Source organism: Alnus glutinosa, chromosome 8, assembly GCF_958979055.1.
Source record: "Alnus glutinosa chromosome 8, dhAlnGlut1.1, whole genome shotgun sequence".
NCBI classification, from domain to species: domain Eukaryota; kingdom Viridiplantae; phylum Streptophyta; class Magnoliopsida; order Fagales; family Betulaceae; genus Alnus; species Alnus glutinosa.
This window is the reverse complement of record NC_084893.1, coordinates 4941248-4958070: the sequence shown is the minus strand read 5'-3', so window position 1 is coordinate 4958070 and position 16823 is coordinate 4941248. Positions and strand designations below refer to the sequence as shown.

The 16823-nt window shown below is 33.8% G+C and overlaps 2 protein-coding genes across 2 annotated transcripts; both read right to left on the bottom strand.

Annotated features, from left to right (window-relative positions):
- Nucleotides 1-2270: 2270 nt before the first annotated feature.
- On the bottom strand, nucleotides 2271-3895 carry LOC133875512 (RING-H2 finger protein ATL46-like). Its single transcript, XM_062313671.1, has 2 exons — nucleotides 2779-3895; nucleotides 2271-2641 (listed from the first exon to the last, which is right to left on the bottom strand). The coding sequence occupies exons 1-2, from the start codon at nucleotides 3877-3879 to the stop codon at nucleotides 2378-2380; spliced, it is 1365 nt and encodes a 454-aa protein (XP_062169655.1). The 5' UTR covers nucleotides 3880-3895; the 3' UTR covers nucleotides 2271-2377.
- A 6169-nt stretch (nucleotides 3896-10064) lies between these two features.
- Nucleotides 10065-13516, bottom strand: LOC133874610 (probable inactive receptor kinase At2g26730). The gene is made up of 2 exons (XM_062312473.1): nucleotides 12051-13516; nucleotides 10065-10807 (listed from the first exon to the last, which is right to left on the bottom strand). Exons 1-2 carry the CDS (start codon nucleotides 13354-13356, stop codon nucleotides 10191-10193), a joined length of 1923 nt encoding a protein of 640 aa, XP_062168457.1. The 5' UTR covers nucleotides 13357-13516; the 3' UTR covers nucleotides 10065-10190.
- Nucleotides 13517-16823: the final 3307 nt, after the last annotated feature.

Here is a 16823-nt window from a genome sequence, read left to right as displayed (position 1 = left end):
TATTTTTAAGAGTGACACATGTTATTATTCTATTAGTGCGGATGAGGCACAATGACGGAATTCATCAAGTGTTTTGACAGAATTCGACTTCAGAGATTAAATTGTTATTTTGGCTTACCATGATGACATCCGAATTATTTTTTACATCGCAATAAATGATTTTTAAATTAAACCAACACATAGACTGATTTTGCATTTTTTTCTGAGTTCATGTAGTTATACCAATTTGCAATAAGTTTTATGTGGTATACAAAGATTTTGAGTGCTTTGTGGTAGTATGCCAAAATAACAAATAGGTCATTGCACCCAGCTTCTATCTTATTTTTTGACAGAAACCGTTAAATGCCACATTAATACCAATCAAATTATGACATAGGTCACCCATAATAAAAAATGAATAATGCTAGAAACCACATTTTTATCTCACAATTACCCCACAATGGTAGTGTGACAGTCCCAACCAACCATTGAATTTGTGTGTTTTAACAATGATTTATCTAAAGGTTGATTGTAATTGCCACGTCAGCATTATGGAATAATTGTAGCATAAAAATATGATTTTTAGCATTACTAAATTTAATATATATAGGAACAATGGGTGGCTTGCCTTTGGCCAAATGAGGGTGGCCAAACCACCCAAGAAATGCTCGGCAAGAGTGTTTTTATCCTTTGTTATTGACATTTTTTTTATAAGATTAACCGCTTTTCTTAAATTACATATAAATCTCGTTGAGACTCTTCTCAATGTGAGATTAAAGTGTTACAATCTTATAACTCAAGCCAATATTACAGAGAATGCTATCAAGCTACTGCCCATTTGGCTATCTTAGGATTGTATTTGATGATATTTGAGTTGTGCTTCTGCTTCTGCAGGACGGTTTCATTGCTTCTCTGGCCTCTTTTGCTACTACTTAATGTGTTATCTTTAAAAATCATGGTAATATGGCATATCAACTCTCAACTCCAACCTACAGCATGCTGGATTAAGGGTTCAGAGGTAAGTCTTGTGAGTTGTGAGTTAAATGAAACTCCATTGCAAGAATGTGTATATTAGGTTTTCAAATCTTCTCATTCATGATCATGGTTTTCTTTGTTATCCTTAGCGATTAGTTGGATTACCATTGACAGTTGATAACTTGCTCAGCCTCAGATTGAGATACAAAGAGTCATAAATTGAGCTTTCTCGAGTGAAAGTTGCCGATTAAGAGGTAACGGAAGAATGTACCAAAAAGTGGTTAAAGAGAATCCCAAGATAAGGAGTTTAAATTTGCAATTCACCACATTTATGATCCAAGGTAAAATCTTTGATGAGGTATCAGAATCTTGGTCACTGTTAAAATTTCCCCACAGAGAGAGAGAGAGAGAGAGATTGCCTTTTCTCTGGAGTAGCAAAGTAGGGAAAACTTTGTAAAAGAGCTTGCACTATTCATCTGGAAAGTATGAACATCTAAAGAGCAGAGGGCACGCTCACCAATAGTGGCTATGCCACACATAATAAACAAAACGAGAAGTTGAATTTCTAAAGGAAGATGATGAGCTGTTCTGTGACATTTGCAAGAAATATAATGGGGGCAGATGCAAGATATTTGCCTCTGGTAGTCTCACATTTTCTTTCAAAGTTCCTTTTTTCCAATTCTCACTTTTTTCTAAGAGCTGGAGGGATGGGATTTCTATACTTTATTGCCATTCAAATGCGACATCATATTGCCAGATGTGACAACTTCCACTCTGTTGGATTCTCATTGTAAGTCAATGGAACAAGATAATAAAGGATGAGGGACTAGAAAAAGACTGGAAAAACCAATGTGTGGTGACTGTATGAAGCCAAGAGGCCCAGGATAAGAGAGAGAGAGAGAGAGAGAGAGAGAGCCACACCAACTTTGAAACAAAGCTATCATGACTAAAGAGGACTTTAGATTAAAGGATGAGCTTTTATGACTAAAGATTAGAGAATGAAGACAGTATGATAGAAAAGCATTGTAAATCATACTTCATTTCATTTGAAAGGAGAACTTTATACGCACCAATATGAAAATGAAGTAGATTGTGGGTGATGACAATATTCAAGCCTGTTTTCCAGGGACTTTCTTACCTATTTACTTTCTGAAAGGAAAAGGATTACTGAAAGTTTACAATTAGCATCATTCTTGGCTAATCTGATAATTGGGATTTTCTTTCACCGAGCTATGCCCAATAAGATAAGGCTACTGAAGAGTGGTAAGTAGTATTCAGGTGAAGATCTTAAATGCATGTGCCTTATTTTTGAGAGCTAATGCAAAGCAATCCTAGCTAGCTTTCAAAAGGTTAGATGTACATCTGAAATGTTAACCAAGGAGGCCTTAAATTTCACATGAGATTGTAATAATATAATTAAAGCTCATGTTTCTACATCTCCCCCCAAAGAAAATTGCAATAAAGAACTTCTATAACAATCTTGAAGTTTCACTACCGCCCATAACAGGCATGCTGTTGTCCCTTGAAACTTCAGGCAAAAAGATGAGAAAGAAAATTGCAATAAAGAACTTCTATAACAATCTTGAAGTTTCACTACCGCCCATAACAGACATGCTGCTGTCCCTTGAAACTTCAGGCAAAAAGATGAGAAAACTAAGAGGTAAATTCGTCCCCAATATCTAGAAGTCTAGAAATAAGAAAAACAGAACAGAACGTTAACAGGCTTTTATATGTGTAATAATTCATTTATCAAGAGAAAACACAATAATCATAGTCTTACACCTTTTATTCAGCTCGAGTTTCATTATTAATTGGGACACTTACATTAAAAGAAGGCGGCAGATCCATTCGATTGTTTGAAGAACTTGGGAATCTGCTCTTCTTTGACCACAGCCAGATCTTGGATACAGAAAAGCTATCACCTTTGGTACAGCCACTGATTTTCTTCCTCTCCACATCCCCATCAACTGAAAAATTTGCGAAGTATCCTTTCTCTTTGTCAAGCTCTACATTACTACTTACATCGCCACCGCCTCCATCACCATCGTCACTATCAGACAATGCCACTTGCAGATTTGAATCATCAACTACATACTGAAATGTACCCATTGAATAACATCTCCTAGCATCCAAATTACAGCTACTGCTCTCTCCTCCTCCCTCTCCACTGCCTACTCCATCATGGAAGCTTCTGAACTTCCCGAGTCTCACAGAAAATACCCTCTTTTCACCAACAGCTTCCTCTATAGTTGTTGGCTTATGACTACCAGAAAACCCATTCTCTCTATCACTAGGAAACCTATTTGATAGCTCCCTGGAAACATTAAAATTAAATACTGGAATTTCAATATGATTACCAGAGCCCAAAGGAGTCCTTCTACAAAGCGGACATGTTGAGTTTGAGAGAAGCCATGTATCTATACAGTCAAGGTGAAAAGCATGACTACACGTAGGAAGCAACCTCAGCTTGTCCTGGTCAGAAAATTCACATAAACAAACAGCACAATCAAATGGCTCCTTCAAACCCATTATATCTTCATAGTAGAACACAGGTAGAGCATCTATGGAAGATTGGTCTAGACCTGAGTCATGTATGCGAAAGAGCTGTTGAAGCTGTCTTTGGAAAGCACGAGAACCAGAGGTTTCTGGGTATCTATTTGATTGATAAATAGCTGAAGAAGATGGGCTTTTCATGAAAAATCTTACAAGTAAATGGAGAAGACCATAGATGAAGAAGATTACTGCTAGAATTACTATAAGCAAAAGAAGTACTGGACTGATTCTCCCAAAAGATGATGTTGGGGTTGCTTCTTTCTCATAGTTAGTACTGTAATAAGGAGGAGAGAATGAAGAGAGATATGACTGAGGAGGTGGGTATACCAAACTTCCATCTTTTTGCTGGGCTTCATAGAGAATGCTAAACATTTTGACAGATGGGTATGCTCAAAATAAAATCTTTTTCACAAATGTCTTGAGCTTAGACACTTAATTTTTGAAACACACATTTAACTCCAACTCCAAGAGTAGAAATATTATGTAGCTGGAATTATGCTAAGCTGTTGACAACCATCAAATTCTCTCGGTTTTATGTGGAAAATAAATGCTTTTGGGTGGGGATTTTGCTGCTATTGCATGAATGAATTTTCAAGATTATAATGAAGATGGGTTTCTGGAGAACTGAGGAGATGTTAAAGGTTGCATACCTACCATTTGATATGGGGAGTACACAGGAAACCATTAATAGCAATGCAGATTCTCTGCTTGGAGAAGATGGGTTTTTCTTGTTTTGAATTCCTTTTGCGCCACAGGAGTCCCAAGAGGAAAGATTTTCCAGTTGTTCGTTTTATATAGTTGTACAGCAGCAGGGGCAAGGTGGGTGAGGGTGTGGCTGTGGGGAAGTGGAGTTAGACTGTTAGAGGACATAGTGATGATAGCAAACATGCACTAAAATAGAATTTTTTTTTCCTTTCCATTTTTGTTTGTTCAAATTGCTTTCTTATATGCCTAAATTAAAAGGAAACCACCTTAAAATTTGACAGTTGGTTTGACATATTGGATTGATTTGTTGAACAGAGAGATAAATATCCAGTTTGAAATTAAAAATATGAAATGCTTATAGCCGGTTGTTTTCTGAAGTTTTAAGAAGGGTTTTTGTAGAAGGAAAAGTTAAAAATTAATTTGGAGGAGTAAATTGGTTTGGTAAAGTTTTGGAAAGTGTTTTGTAAAAATTAAAAGTTAAGAAGTATTTTTATAAAATAAAAATAAAAAGAAGTGTTCCATCACGATGGCAACACTACTGCCGTGGTCCGTGGTGGTAGTGGTGATCTAGTAATGGCTGCTAGGCCGCTAGATTTGTTTGGCGATTGGGGTTGCAAGATTATTTGAAGGCTAACGTGGGGTTATCATACGGATGAATAAATGAGCTCTACAATAATCTTTTTACATTTGTTATTTGAATTGCCATCTATATAAAAGAATAGAATTATTGACTATCTCCCTCCAAGATACGTTAATCAAATTAGCTTGGATTGTGAGATATGTTTAATTTTGACAAAATCCAAGGGGCCTAGATTGGATTGTGAGATTTGTTTAATTTTGACAAAATCCAAGGGGCCTACCACTTGCAGTTGTTCAGAAGACACAATCCAAGAAGCTGCATAGGGCTAATCATTAACTCAAATAATACCAAACAATCCTCAAACACTCTTCTTTCTTGCCTCCCTCATTTTGAGATTAAGGCTGACCACATCACAAGTGAAATGAGGAATGATTAACAGCTCCACCATTGCACACAATTCGATTGCTCACAGTAATCTTTGTGACTTCTTTAATAATCACAAATGATACAAATAATTGCCTGGCAATGATGATTTCCCATCAATCTTGGCATGACTGCAGTTATCACCCATTTGTGGCGGTAAACATCTTCTACAGGAAAAAGAAAAAGGCATTTCTGACTTGACCAAATAAAAGGAGTGTTTTATTTTATTTTTTTATCTAATAGAGTATAAAATTATTTAATGTAAAGAACACTTAGCAATAGGACTTAGAACTACATAAAAACAGTGAATTATTGGGTTTTTTTTTTTTTTTTTTTTTTTTTTAGTATAATAGAGTGTAAAATTACGTTTTATCCTTTGAAGTGTTGTGAGAGACATGGATATTGTTGGGTTCTTTGGATATGTTTGTTAATGTAATTTAAAGAATGTTCTGTATTTTTTTTTTTAAAAAAAATAAAGTGTTATGATATAATATAAAGGTGAACACGGTTTTTAAATGTGTTTTTTGGTAAGGTCTACATTTGATAAATTTTTTTTCTATAGAGTATATTTGCTTATTTTTTAATAAGTCGAACAGACGTACAACCTTACTTATATAAAAAAGAAAAATTCACAATTCACAATTAATAACAATTAAAAAATGAGCAAGAAATTATTAGAGATTTTTTATTTTTTTTATAAAAATAAATGGTAAAGATTGTCTTTAATAAATAAAAAATAACTGAAATTATCCTACAATATCTACAGTCTATGAGAAAAGAAATTATACAAATTCATCTCCTATTCATTAGAACTGTAAGACTTATGTAGGTCCTACAAATTCAATAATAGATTTGAGGACGGATGTCTAACATGTCATTTATTTTTACAAAGAAAATATATATATATTCAATAAATTTTTTATTAGAAACAAGCCAACTCAAAATAAATATATGGGGCCTTAAAGTAGAGCAACCAAGCGCTTGGATAAGATGAGATGAGGGAAATCCCAAAGGTGGACAAAAGGAGATGGCAGGGGGGTGCCAATGTGCCATGCCATGGTGCTTTTTCTTGCACGCATGGCATTTAATCGCAATCAGTGAGGGCACTCAAAGGATTCACTCCATTTTATAGTTATCATTTTATTTTGTTGTATATGATGTGATTTTGTTTAAATTTCAATATTTGTAAAATAAAATATTTATCGTGAAATAATTGCTCATTATTTTATTTGAAATGCTGAGAATTTTATTCATTTTTTTTTAATATAGTTTGACAATTATGTGTCATTGTTTTGTTTGATAAAGCTTTTTTACTCTTTTTTGTTTTCTTTTTTTCAAAACAAATACGTTAACAAGCAATTTAATTTAATACACAAAAGATTCAAAATTGTTTTCATTTTTATATCACATCAAATCATTTTTTTTAAAAACCAAAATAAGTACCATTAAAAAAAATTAACAAACGAAACCCTAGCGACAAGATAGTCGGGGTAGTGTTGTTTGCATTCGAGGCCCAATTTCAATAAGACATCCTCTACAAGAAGTATGGCGTCGTTTTACAAATATCTTGGGTGCTGTAAAAAAAACTATAGCATATGAAAAGAAAAACTGAAATAAAATACAAACCGTTACAAAACTACAACATATATTTTATAGTTTGTTTATTTTTCTTTTTAGCACCTAAGCCAAATCCACAAAAATGTTTATAAGGAATAATCCACATGCATCCCATCAAACTGCCATCCAAATATCAATGTCTTGTGTCTCTCCAAACTATAGATCGGGTCAATATCATCTAAAACCTTTTTTTTTTAAAAAAAAAAATGTCAACATTTTACAGTGACAAAAATGCCCTTAATAAAAATAAAGGCATGAAAAAAATTCAAAAATAAAATAAAAAGTTATGTGCGGTTCATCACTGAAAGATTTTCCAATGGTATGCCACGCCACAAAGTAAAAATTGGAAGTCCAAAAAAAGTACAAACCTTTTCTTTTTAGAAAAAAGTTTGAAAAACACAAGAATAATGAGCTTGTTTGGCAAACAACTCTCACTCCCTCTCTGTTTTTTTTTTTTTTTTCACTTTTCCCAAAAAAGTTAAATAAAAAACATTTTTTTTATTTACTTTTTATATCACATCAATAATTTTTTATTATTATCTAAATAAAAAAAATCTACTATAAAACAAAATTTTTTCACTTTTCTATAAAACAATTCTAAACTTTTTTATACTTTATATCATATCAATCACTATTTACTATTATTCAAACAAATATTTCACAATTAAAACCATTTTTTCTACATGAAATTTTTTCTTTCTTGAAAAATGTGTTTTGACTCCCCCATTTTAAATCAATTGGGTGTATTGCTTACTTTGTTTTTCACCCTCATTGTTTTTTGTTTTTCCTCCCTATAGAGGTCTCTGAGAACGAGTTAGGAGGCCGGAATGACTAGGGTTAGAGACATAAATGGTGTGTTTGGCAAAGATTACTGCAAAGAGTAGTGAGTTGTTAATTTTAAAATTAGTAAAAAGTGATGATATGATATAAAGTAAAAAAAATTTGTATAAAAAATGAAAAAAAATTTGTATTGTAGTGAATATTTTTATTTGAATAATAATAATAAAATTATTGATATGATATAAAAAGTGAAAAAGTAAGAATATTTTGATGTTAATTGTTATTGAAAAATATGTGAAAGTAGTAAAAAAGAAAAAGAAAAAGTCATAGCACTATCCTGTATGGGCAAAGGCATTGCCAAACAAAGCCAAACTCTCAGTATTTACTTTCTTATATTTAATAAGTGCTTGTTTGGCATAGTCTTGAAATTATTTTGATTAATGTTGTTAGGCCAAGTTTTCAAACATTTACTTGAATCATGCTTTTTCACTTTATGGCTTATAAAGTTTTTAAACAGACTCTTTGGTCAAATTATTTGTGCTTGGTATTTTTTGTAATTCTTTGCGCCTTTGAGTCCGGCTAGTATGGGTGTAAATCCTGCCGGTTATAACCGGCCGAAAACCGGAAAACTAGTTTGGTACCTTGTTGGAAATAACCGGTAACTAACTTTATCGGAACGGTTATTGGTTTTAACATTTATATATACCCAGTTATAACCAAAAATTACTAAATTAGCCTTAGCCGTTTTACTTTGATTTTGAACTACAATACCAAAGCATGCATTTATACAGGGGCAGAGCCACCTTCAAGGGTTGGGGGAATTTTTTGGACCCCCCCCCCCCCCCCCCCCCCCCCAAAAAAAAAAAATTAAATAAAATTAAAACCCTTGAAAAAAAAATATTTTTTAAAGGTTAATTATATGATGGTCCCAACAATAATGAAACTCAACTCCCCCCAAAAATTTATTCTACTAGTAAAAACTAGATTACGTAGTAGAATGAAAGATGAGTTTCTAATAGACCATTTGCTAGTTTATATTGAGAAAGAAATTGCAAATGATTTCGCTACAGAAATGATAATAGATGAATTTTATTCCATGAAAGACCGTCGTTGAGCGCAATTCTAAGAAATACAAAGTTCTTCTTTGGAATTTTATTTTATTTTATTTATTTATTTTTTTTTTTTGTACATATCTATAGCAAACTAGAACACTTTTATATTCCAAAGAAAATTTATTTTTAAAAATGATTTTATAAACATGTAACTTTTGTATACAATACTTATGACTTAAGATTTAGTATGAAGTTATGTTTAAGACTTGTCTATTTTTATTTTTCATGCGCGCATACATATAAAGGGATTATATATATATATATATATATATATATATATATATATATATATATATAGGTTCGGACCGTATCAAAAAATTCCTGGCTCCACCCTGCATTTATACCATAGTCCGCAGTAAAGAAAAAATGGTCTCTCAACTGGTGATAGATTGTGGAAAATTCAAAGAGAATGAAGAGAATATGGCTATTTGTACTAGTTAGGGTATACCTTCAACTATTATGGGTTAATAGTTTCCTGTATAGTTTTGGAAATGCTGATGGTTTCTGCTGGAGCTGGATTATGGAACCTGATAGCTAGACTTCCTGTTTTGACTTCTGTAACAGTTAAAGGTTGCTAGTTCATCTGTCGCCTGCCTATAGTTGATTGAAAGAGGTTTATTTGGTTCTGGTTCCCCTTTTTTTGAGGAGTCTGTAGCAGATGAGGAAGGTTTGATGGTTTTCTTGAGTTCAGGTTTTTGAAATTTTGCTTGTAAGAATTTCTTTTGCTGTTGTTATCTACTGATTTGAGTTTTGTAGATAATTGATACGGGTCCTTTTGTAGAGTGCATGGTTTGTTGTTTGTATAGCTGGTAGTCTGTATTGTGGAGTTGGTTTTACCTAACATTACCATATATGCTTTGGTATTGCCCTGTTCTGTTCTCCTCTGTTTTACCAAACGTAAACACTGCACGAGCATGACTTTCATGCTTCACGTCCTATTTTCTCTACTTAACTGGACGAAATATTTTCCTGTTTCTTCGGTGCCTATCATAATGAGCCAAAACTCAATTTTTTAAAATTTTAGTATTCGGCCCGAATAACCGGTACTGACATATAACCGCCGGTTATTACAAACCTGGTTAACCGGTTATCTAGTTACCGGGTTTTCACCCCTACCAGTTAGTTAACTAACCCAACCCCAGGTCAGGCATGGTACGTTAAACATCTCTAGAATATCACAATTAGATAGTCCATATATATATTTGGCCATTGGGAATTATAATTCCTTTTCTCGTATGGAAGATGCTTGATTTAAAATCTACTAGTAATGGTGCATTCATAAATAGTGATACCTATAATGGCAACTGCATTTCTACAAAGATGACTAGTGTTGTAGTATATTTAAGATGAAGTACACATGCATTCATACAATCATCAATGTTGAAGAAAAGAATTGTTTACCACACAAATGGGATAAGTATTTAGATTAATATATAGCGAGTGAAGAGATCAAGGATGATGAACTTTCACAGGGGACGTGTTTCTCCCACATATATATGTGAGCCTGCATTAAAAGATATTGAACTCTGTTCTTCCTCTTTTAATGTAATTATCATTTCTGCAACTTGGCTCATGCTAGGCCTTCTATTTGGAGAAGGATTTATGCACTTCAACGCTATCTGTAACAAGTTCACCATCCTCTCTTCACTCGCACCTTCTGAGAGCAGCCCCTTCTCGAAGACTTCTACCGTCCATTCCTCTCTCACTACTGTCTGGACCCAAGTAGCCAAATCGAACCCATTGTTGCTCACGAGCTTTCCCGTTAGCAGCTCCAGGAGAATCACACCAAAGCCGTAGACATCGAGCTTGAAGGTGCCGTATGCTTGGCCTCCACTCAAGTTCTTGTTCTTGAAATCTTTGGTTTGGGAAAGAAATGACTCTTGATTTTCCATCATCATCATCAGACCGTATTCGCTGATGCATGAATTCATGTTCTTGTCGAGCAAAATGTTTGTGGATTTAAGGTTGCCATGAGCAATCCCATCTTCATGCAGCTCCTTGTGCATGTATGCCAAAGCCTCTGCAATCCTTGCTGCAACATTTAGTCTGCTTCCCCAGTCAAATGTATAGTCATTTTGTGATCCTGAAAATCAAAAATCACAAAGAAAAATATTTAGTTCTATCTGAATTTCTTGGTGTTCAGGGCCTGGAAAATACATGGGACAAAAATGGGAATGGATGTAGGATGCCACTAATCCAAGGTGTACAGTACTTTTGTGCTACCATTGTAACCAGATTCTTATGCAGCCTAGCTAGAAACTAAAATAGGTTTTCCGGTCGATTTGACACTTGAGTGTGAGAGATGACTCTCCATAACAGTTGTGCACATGTTATGCAAGAATGTGGACAATGGGATAGGACCTATAAAGTAAGTCCCACCACATGGATCCCACCTCATGTGTCTACAGTTGTGCACAATTGTTGTGGAAGAATCACTGCTCCTCGAATATATGAGTGGTATAACATAAATTAAAAAATTAAATTCATCAATTTTTATTAGCTTAAGTTTTTGGAAGAAGTCATGATTTAACATGGTATCAAAGTAAAGGTCCGAGTTTAAACTTTGTCTCTATCATTTACTATGCTTGCTTTATTCTATCTCTTATTGCACTAATCTCTAGTATGTATTGTTAAATCACCGGCTACTTATTCCAAAAGTTTAAGTTGATAAAAAATTATTGTTTTAATTATTTAATTAATATTTTAATACTGTCTAGCTTCACGTATAGGCTCAAACTCCTTTATAAGTGAGACCTAACATGTAAAATATTTAATTGAAATTGAGTGAATTGACGGTGTTAAATCACCACTTGTCACAAAAGCTTAAACTGATAGCAAGTGATGAATTTAATCATTTAAATTATAATCTAACATTCCTCCTCACGTGTGGGCTTAAACTCTCCCTTAATTAGTGATGTCTACAACGTGGAAAATTTAATTAAACTAGAGGGTGGATTGACTGAGTTAAGATTCAAACTTATAACTTCTGGCTATGAAATATACCATGTTGAGAATAAGGTTATATATTGAATCACACCAAATATCGTACAGAAAGGACATATACATACAGGCAAATAATAAAAATACATACATACTTAACTCACGTAGGACATAATACAATACTATAATACATATAATCTAATAGACGAAAACCTTTGCACCGATAGCATGTTAAATAACCACCCATATGTCCTAAAAGCTTAATGTGATAAATAATTAATTTATTCATTTAATTACTATTCTAAAACGTTTCGGGGAAGGGGAATGGAAGAAACTAGGTAGACAAACATTGTACAGCAAATATACTGATCAGAATGAGAACTTACCATGGAGAAGCTGGAAGAGACTGCCATTCTGCTGAAATTCATAGACGAGAAGCTTCTCTTGCTTGGAGCAATAAAATGCAATTGGTGGCAATACATTTAAATGCCTCGATCGGTCTATCTTCTTCATCCTCCTGCGGAAATCTTCATCAGAAATATCCCAATCCTTGATCCTCTTTACAGCCAAATTCACCCCACCATCGAGCATGACTTTGTAGAGGCTTCCATGCTTTCCTCTCCCAAGCAATTCAGCTGGAGCTCTAAGCAATTCCTCAAATCGCAGTGAAGGCACCAACGGACTCGTGAGAACAACAAGTGTAGATGTAATGATCGAACTTTGATCAATAGATGTCATTGAGTACTCAGACTTGTTTACACCAAACCTGAACCGATCATTGGATGCTTCACTAGGCTTGTCGCTACTAGCATCCCCTGCCACTCTTTCCTTTTCAATAACTATAATCGTTTCTTCTTTAGTCTTTCTTTTACGGATAATTTTGACAGCAAAGAAGAGCACTATAATCATGCCAAGAATCATATAGCCAGAGTATACAAGAAAGTCACTAGTAGTCGATGCTTTTGGTTCCATTTTAGATGATGGAGAAGCAGGGCCAGCAGGCGGACAGGCAGCTGACAGTGGTTGTCCACATAATCCAGGATTACCCGAAAAGCTGTCTGCAGTGAAAAGGCCTTGGATATCAGGAATTGGACCGCTAAAATTGTTGTTGGAGATGTTGAATCGATCAAAGTTGAGGAAATCAAAGTTGGGTATTCCTCCACTCAGATTATTATTCTCAGCTAAAAAGTTTTTGAGCCCTGAAATCCGAGGCAGATCAGGAAGCTCACCAGAGAGGTTATTGTCAGAAATCTCCAGCCTCTTCAAGTCACCCAAATGCGAGAGAGAATCAGGAAGGCTACCAGAGAAGTTGTTCCCGTTTAAATACAAGTGAGTCAGCTGCTTACATTTTCCTATCTCCTCTCCTATTGTTCCATGTATTTTGTTGCCTGACAGACTGAGAACAAGCAGAGTCTTCACCGTGCAAACAGAGCCGAAATCAAGAACTCCACTGAGATCGGAATTTTCAATAGCTATTTGCGACACAGACTCAGTGTGCGGATAACAAGTCACTCCAACCCAGTTGCAAGGATCTGAAGTCATGTTCCAACCCCAGCTGCCATCTCTTTGTCCTGGCGAGAGTTTGTCCATGAATTGAACAAGCGCCTGCTTCACCTCCTCCTCTTGTGAAATTGTCACTGGAGTGATGAGAAAGATCAAAATGGGGATTACCCAGATGGGAATTCGATCCATCTTCCGATGGAAGAGTTCAGATTTTTGTGCAAATGGCTCTATGCTTTCCTTCTTTATCAAGTGGGTTTGGCTAATTGGAATGGTAGAACAAGAAGAAAGTAATAGGCTGATTTAGCTTAAATCAGTTAAGACTGCCACTTGGCTGATATTAAAGAGGTAGTTTGTATTGTTCTGCATGTGACTGTCAGTAAGTCCTCTTATAAACGAGCCAAAAGGCACAAAAGTGACGTTTTGAATAATTAGGAGCCGGCATTTTGAAACAGTCACATTTTGAATGCCATGTCCTTTATGTTGGCTTCTCACTAAGACATATCGATATGAACCCAACATAATATTAGCGAGTTAAGGTTGATGAGTTTAACCCGTTTAATTAAATGGATCGAATTAAGATTGATTGATACAATCTTATACTCATACCTCGACACAACACGATATGACTCGAACTCAAAACATGTCTGCATTAATGAAGCAAAGGTCATTCAGCAGGGAATAAAGAATGAAGATGCTCTTCTCGGGATGGCAAAGTCTGTCTGAACTGTTAAAACACAATGAAGGAAATTTGTGATATATATTATATAATCAACAATGCTTTGGCTACTCTGAGATTGGCCAGTAATCTGAGATGAGCCAACACAAATAGCAGGCAATGCCTTTTACAGTGCAATTTACATGCAAATGACTTAAAGATTGTTGTGAGCGTCACCCCTGTCCAAAAGCACAAATAGCTTCAATCTCATAACTCATTCCTCTTGGAAAAGCCAATGAAAGACCTTCCAGATCGATCCAACCCAACCTCCCCCACAAATTAATTGCTACAATCTCTCTTTAGAACAGGCCGGCTCAATAGATTTTGAATATTAAGACAGTGAATTTAAGTGAGGCATTTTCTTATGATTAAATATTAATTGAATAAAGTATGTTTTAATTTTATATATATATATATATATATATTACTATATTTGTAACATATCTTAGTAAAACTATGGCTTCGATTCACATAATTCAAAACTTTTTCAAATATCATATGATCACTAAGAAACAAAGTAAAGGATAAAAGTTTACCCAAAATAAAAGCAAAGGATGAAGAAAATTAAATTAAGCCTGACAAATTAGAATATCTAGAGACTAAATTCAAATATATTAATAAAAATATATGAATTAGCGCATTTAATAAAGGGCTTATTACAATCTCAAAAGAACACATGAATTGGTTCTTAGTTCTTTCATTAATCTACATGTCGAGTGGACTTTTGGTCAGGATCCAGCGAATCCAAATCCAAAGCGGAATGTACATATTTTCTACAATCTTTTTCCAAGATGTTTTGTCAAAAATATTTAAAATTTAATTATAATGAAAATATTTATAGGTTTTTTAAACGATGGTATGAAATTTGAGGCCTTTCTGGGCGGCCTTTTGGGTAAAAGTCTTCTATCATGAGAAAAAAATAAAATAAAATCTTAGACGGACTAAATTTGTTATTTATTCTAAATTCCTCAATATGATTTGTATTTTTTTTTAATCCCTTATTGATTTGAATATTAAAGGGACAGCTGTCAGAATTTTAGACTGCTACTTGTTATAATTCTAAGCGATTCTGGCTTCTACTTTTATATATAGTATATGAAACCTTATTCTAAGCCTTAAATGACCACCAAACTCACCTAAGGAAAGAGCCTGCGTGTTCTAAAAGAGAGGCATCCTCAGCTCTATGTCTCCAAAAAATTTATTTATGGCCTCACAAACAATATAAATAATGATTTAATGGACTTGCCTTACAAGATTATGTAAGAGTAATAGTAATAGCAGATTAGCAGTAATACATGTTATCAATTAAAGCTACTAACTTCTTCTTCCTCTTTCTTAAATCGGTTTGTCATGCCTTCCTGTTCAAGCCATACCAATATCCAGCTACAATTAAGTTAATTTCGTGCCTCATGTCATGACTGTTCAAGGACAATTTTCTAAATAATTCACATGCTTTGTTGCATAATTTTGAATCTATTTCCTATCTAGTTTTTAAGGAAAATTTCACTTATGACTCATGATCTTTCTTCACTTTTACAATATATCCTTAAACTTTAAAAAGTGTCAATTTAGTGTATTTATCTTTTAATTTTTTTCAATTTCAACCATCCGTTAGGATTTTTCATTAAATCCTAACGGAGGGGTGTCAAAATTTCCAAATCATCCCTACTTATTTAAGAAAAAGCAATGCAAAGATTTATGCGTTGATTCAGGATTTAACGAAATTTACAAAAAAAAAAAAAAAAAACTGAAAACAAGGATATTTTGAAATTTTTTACAAGATCTAATAAAAAATTCTAACGAATGGATTAAATTGAAAAAAAAAATTGAAAAAATGGATACACTAAATTGACACTTTTTAAAGTTTAAGAGTGATGAAAGATTAATGGTGGTAAGTGAAGTTTTTCCTAATTTTTATTTTTTGCCTGTTACGGCTGCAGTGGCGGAGCCAGGATTTTGGTTCAGAGGGGTTAAGGGATGTAAATAAACCAGTCCGTTCGACAACCCGCTTGGTTTATCCCGATCTGAACTCGAATTCAATCGTTACTGTAAAAACCCGCTCGATTAGCAAGTGATACATACTCGACTCGCTAGACAAAACTCGATAGGGGCTCGCGAGCTCAGCTCGTTTAAAGCTCAACCGGATCACTCGTCCGGCTTGTTAGCTCGTTCATATCTTACATATATATTAGTAAATAGTAAATATAGTATAATATATATATATATATATATATATATATATATATATATATATATATATATATATATATATATATATATATATATATATATATATATATATATATATATATAGTATTACATATTAATTATAATACTTTGATAACAATATTTAGAATGTTAAATTAATATATATATATATATAAACACACATATCACATCACACATGGTTAACAATAGTTATATATTATAGTTACTTAGTTATATAGAATATATTAGACTTACTATTTGTTCACATTATACATATACCATAGTTTATATTCTCTAGTTATATATAATAACATTTTGTTAATTTGTTACTTATAAACTAGAGTTATGTACTATATTTTATAATATGCCTTATATAGTTACATATTATATATTTATGTTATTAATAAATGCATAGAAGTTGTTCATAAACTTGGGCTTGAATTCTGCTTTGATTACTCATTAAAAAATTTAATAGTCTATATCGACCTCTAGTTGAGCCGAGCTTGTTGAGTAACCCGGCTCGGCTCGAATGTCATTTTCAACGAACTCGAGCTCACCTGAGTTTTAAACGAGCCGAGCTTGAACATGCAATTTATAGCTCGGCTCGAATTTGAGCTCGACTATTTAGGCTCGACTCATAAACGAGCCAGTCTTAAAAGCTTCAAACTCGACTCGGCTCGGCTTGATTACATCCCTAGGTCAAGATTTTTTATTTTTTTTTATTTTTTTATGA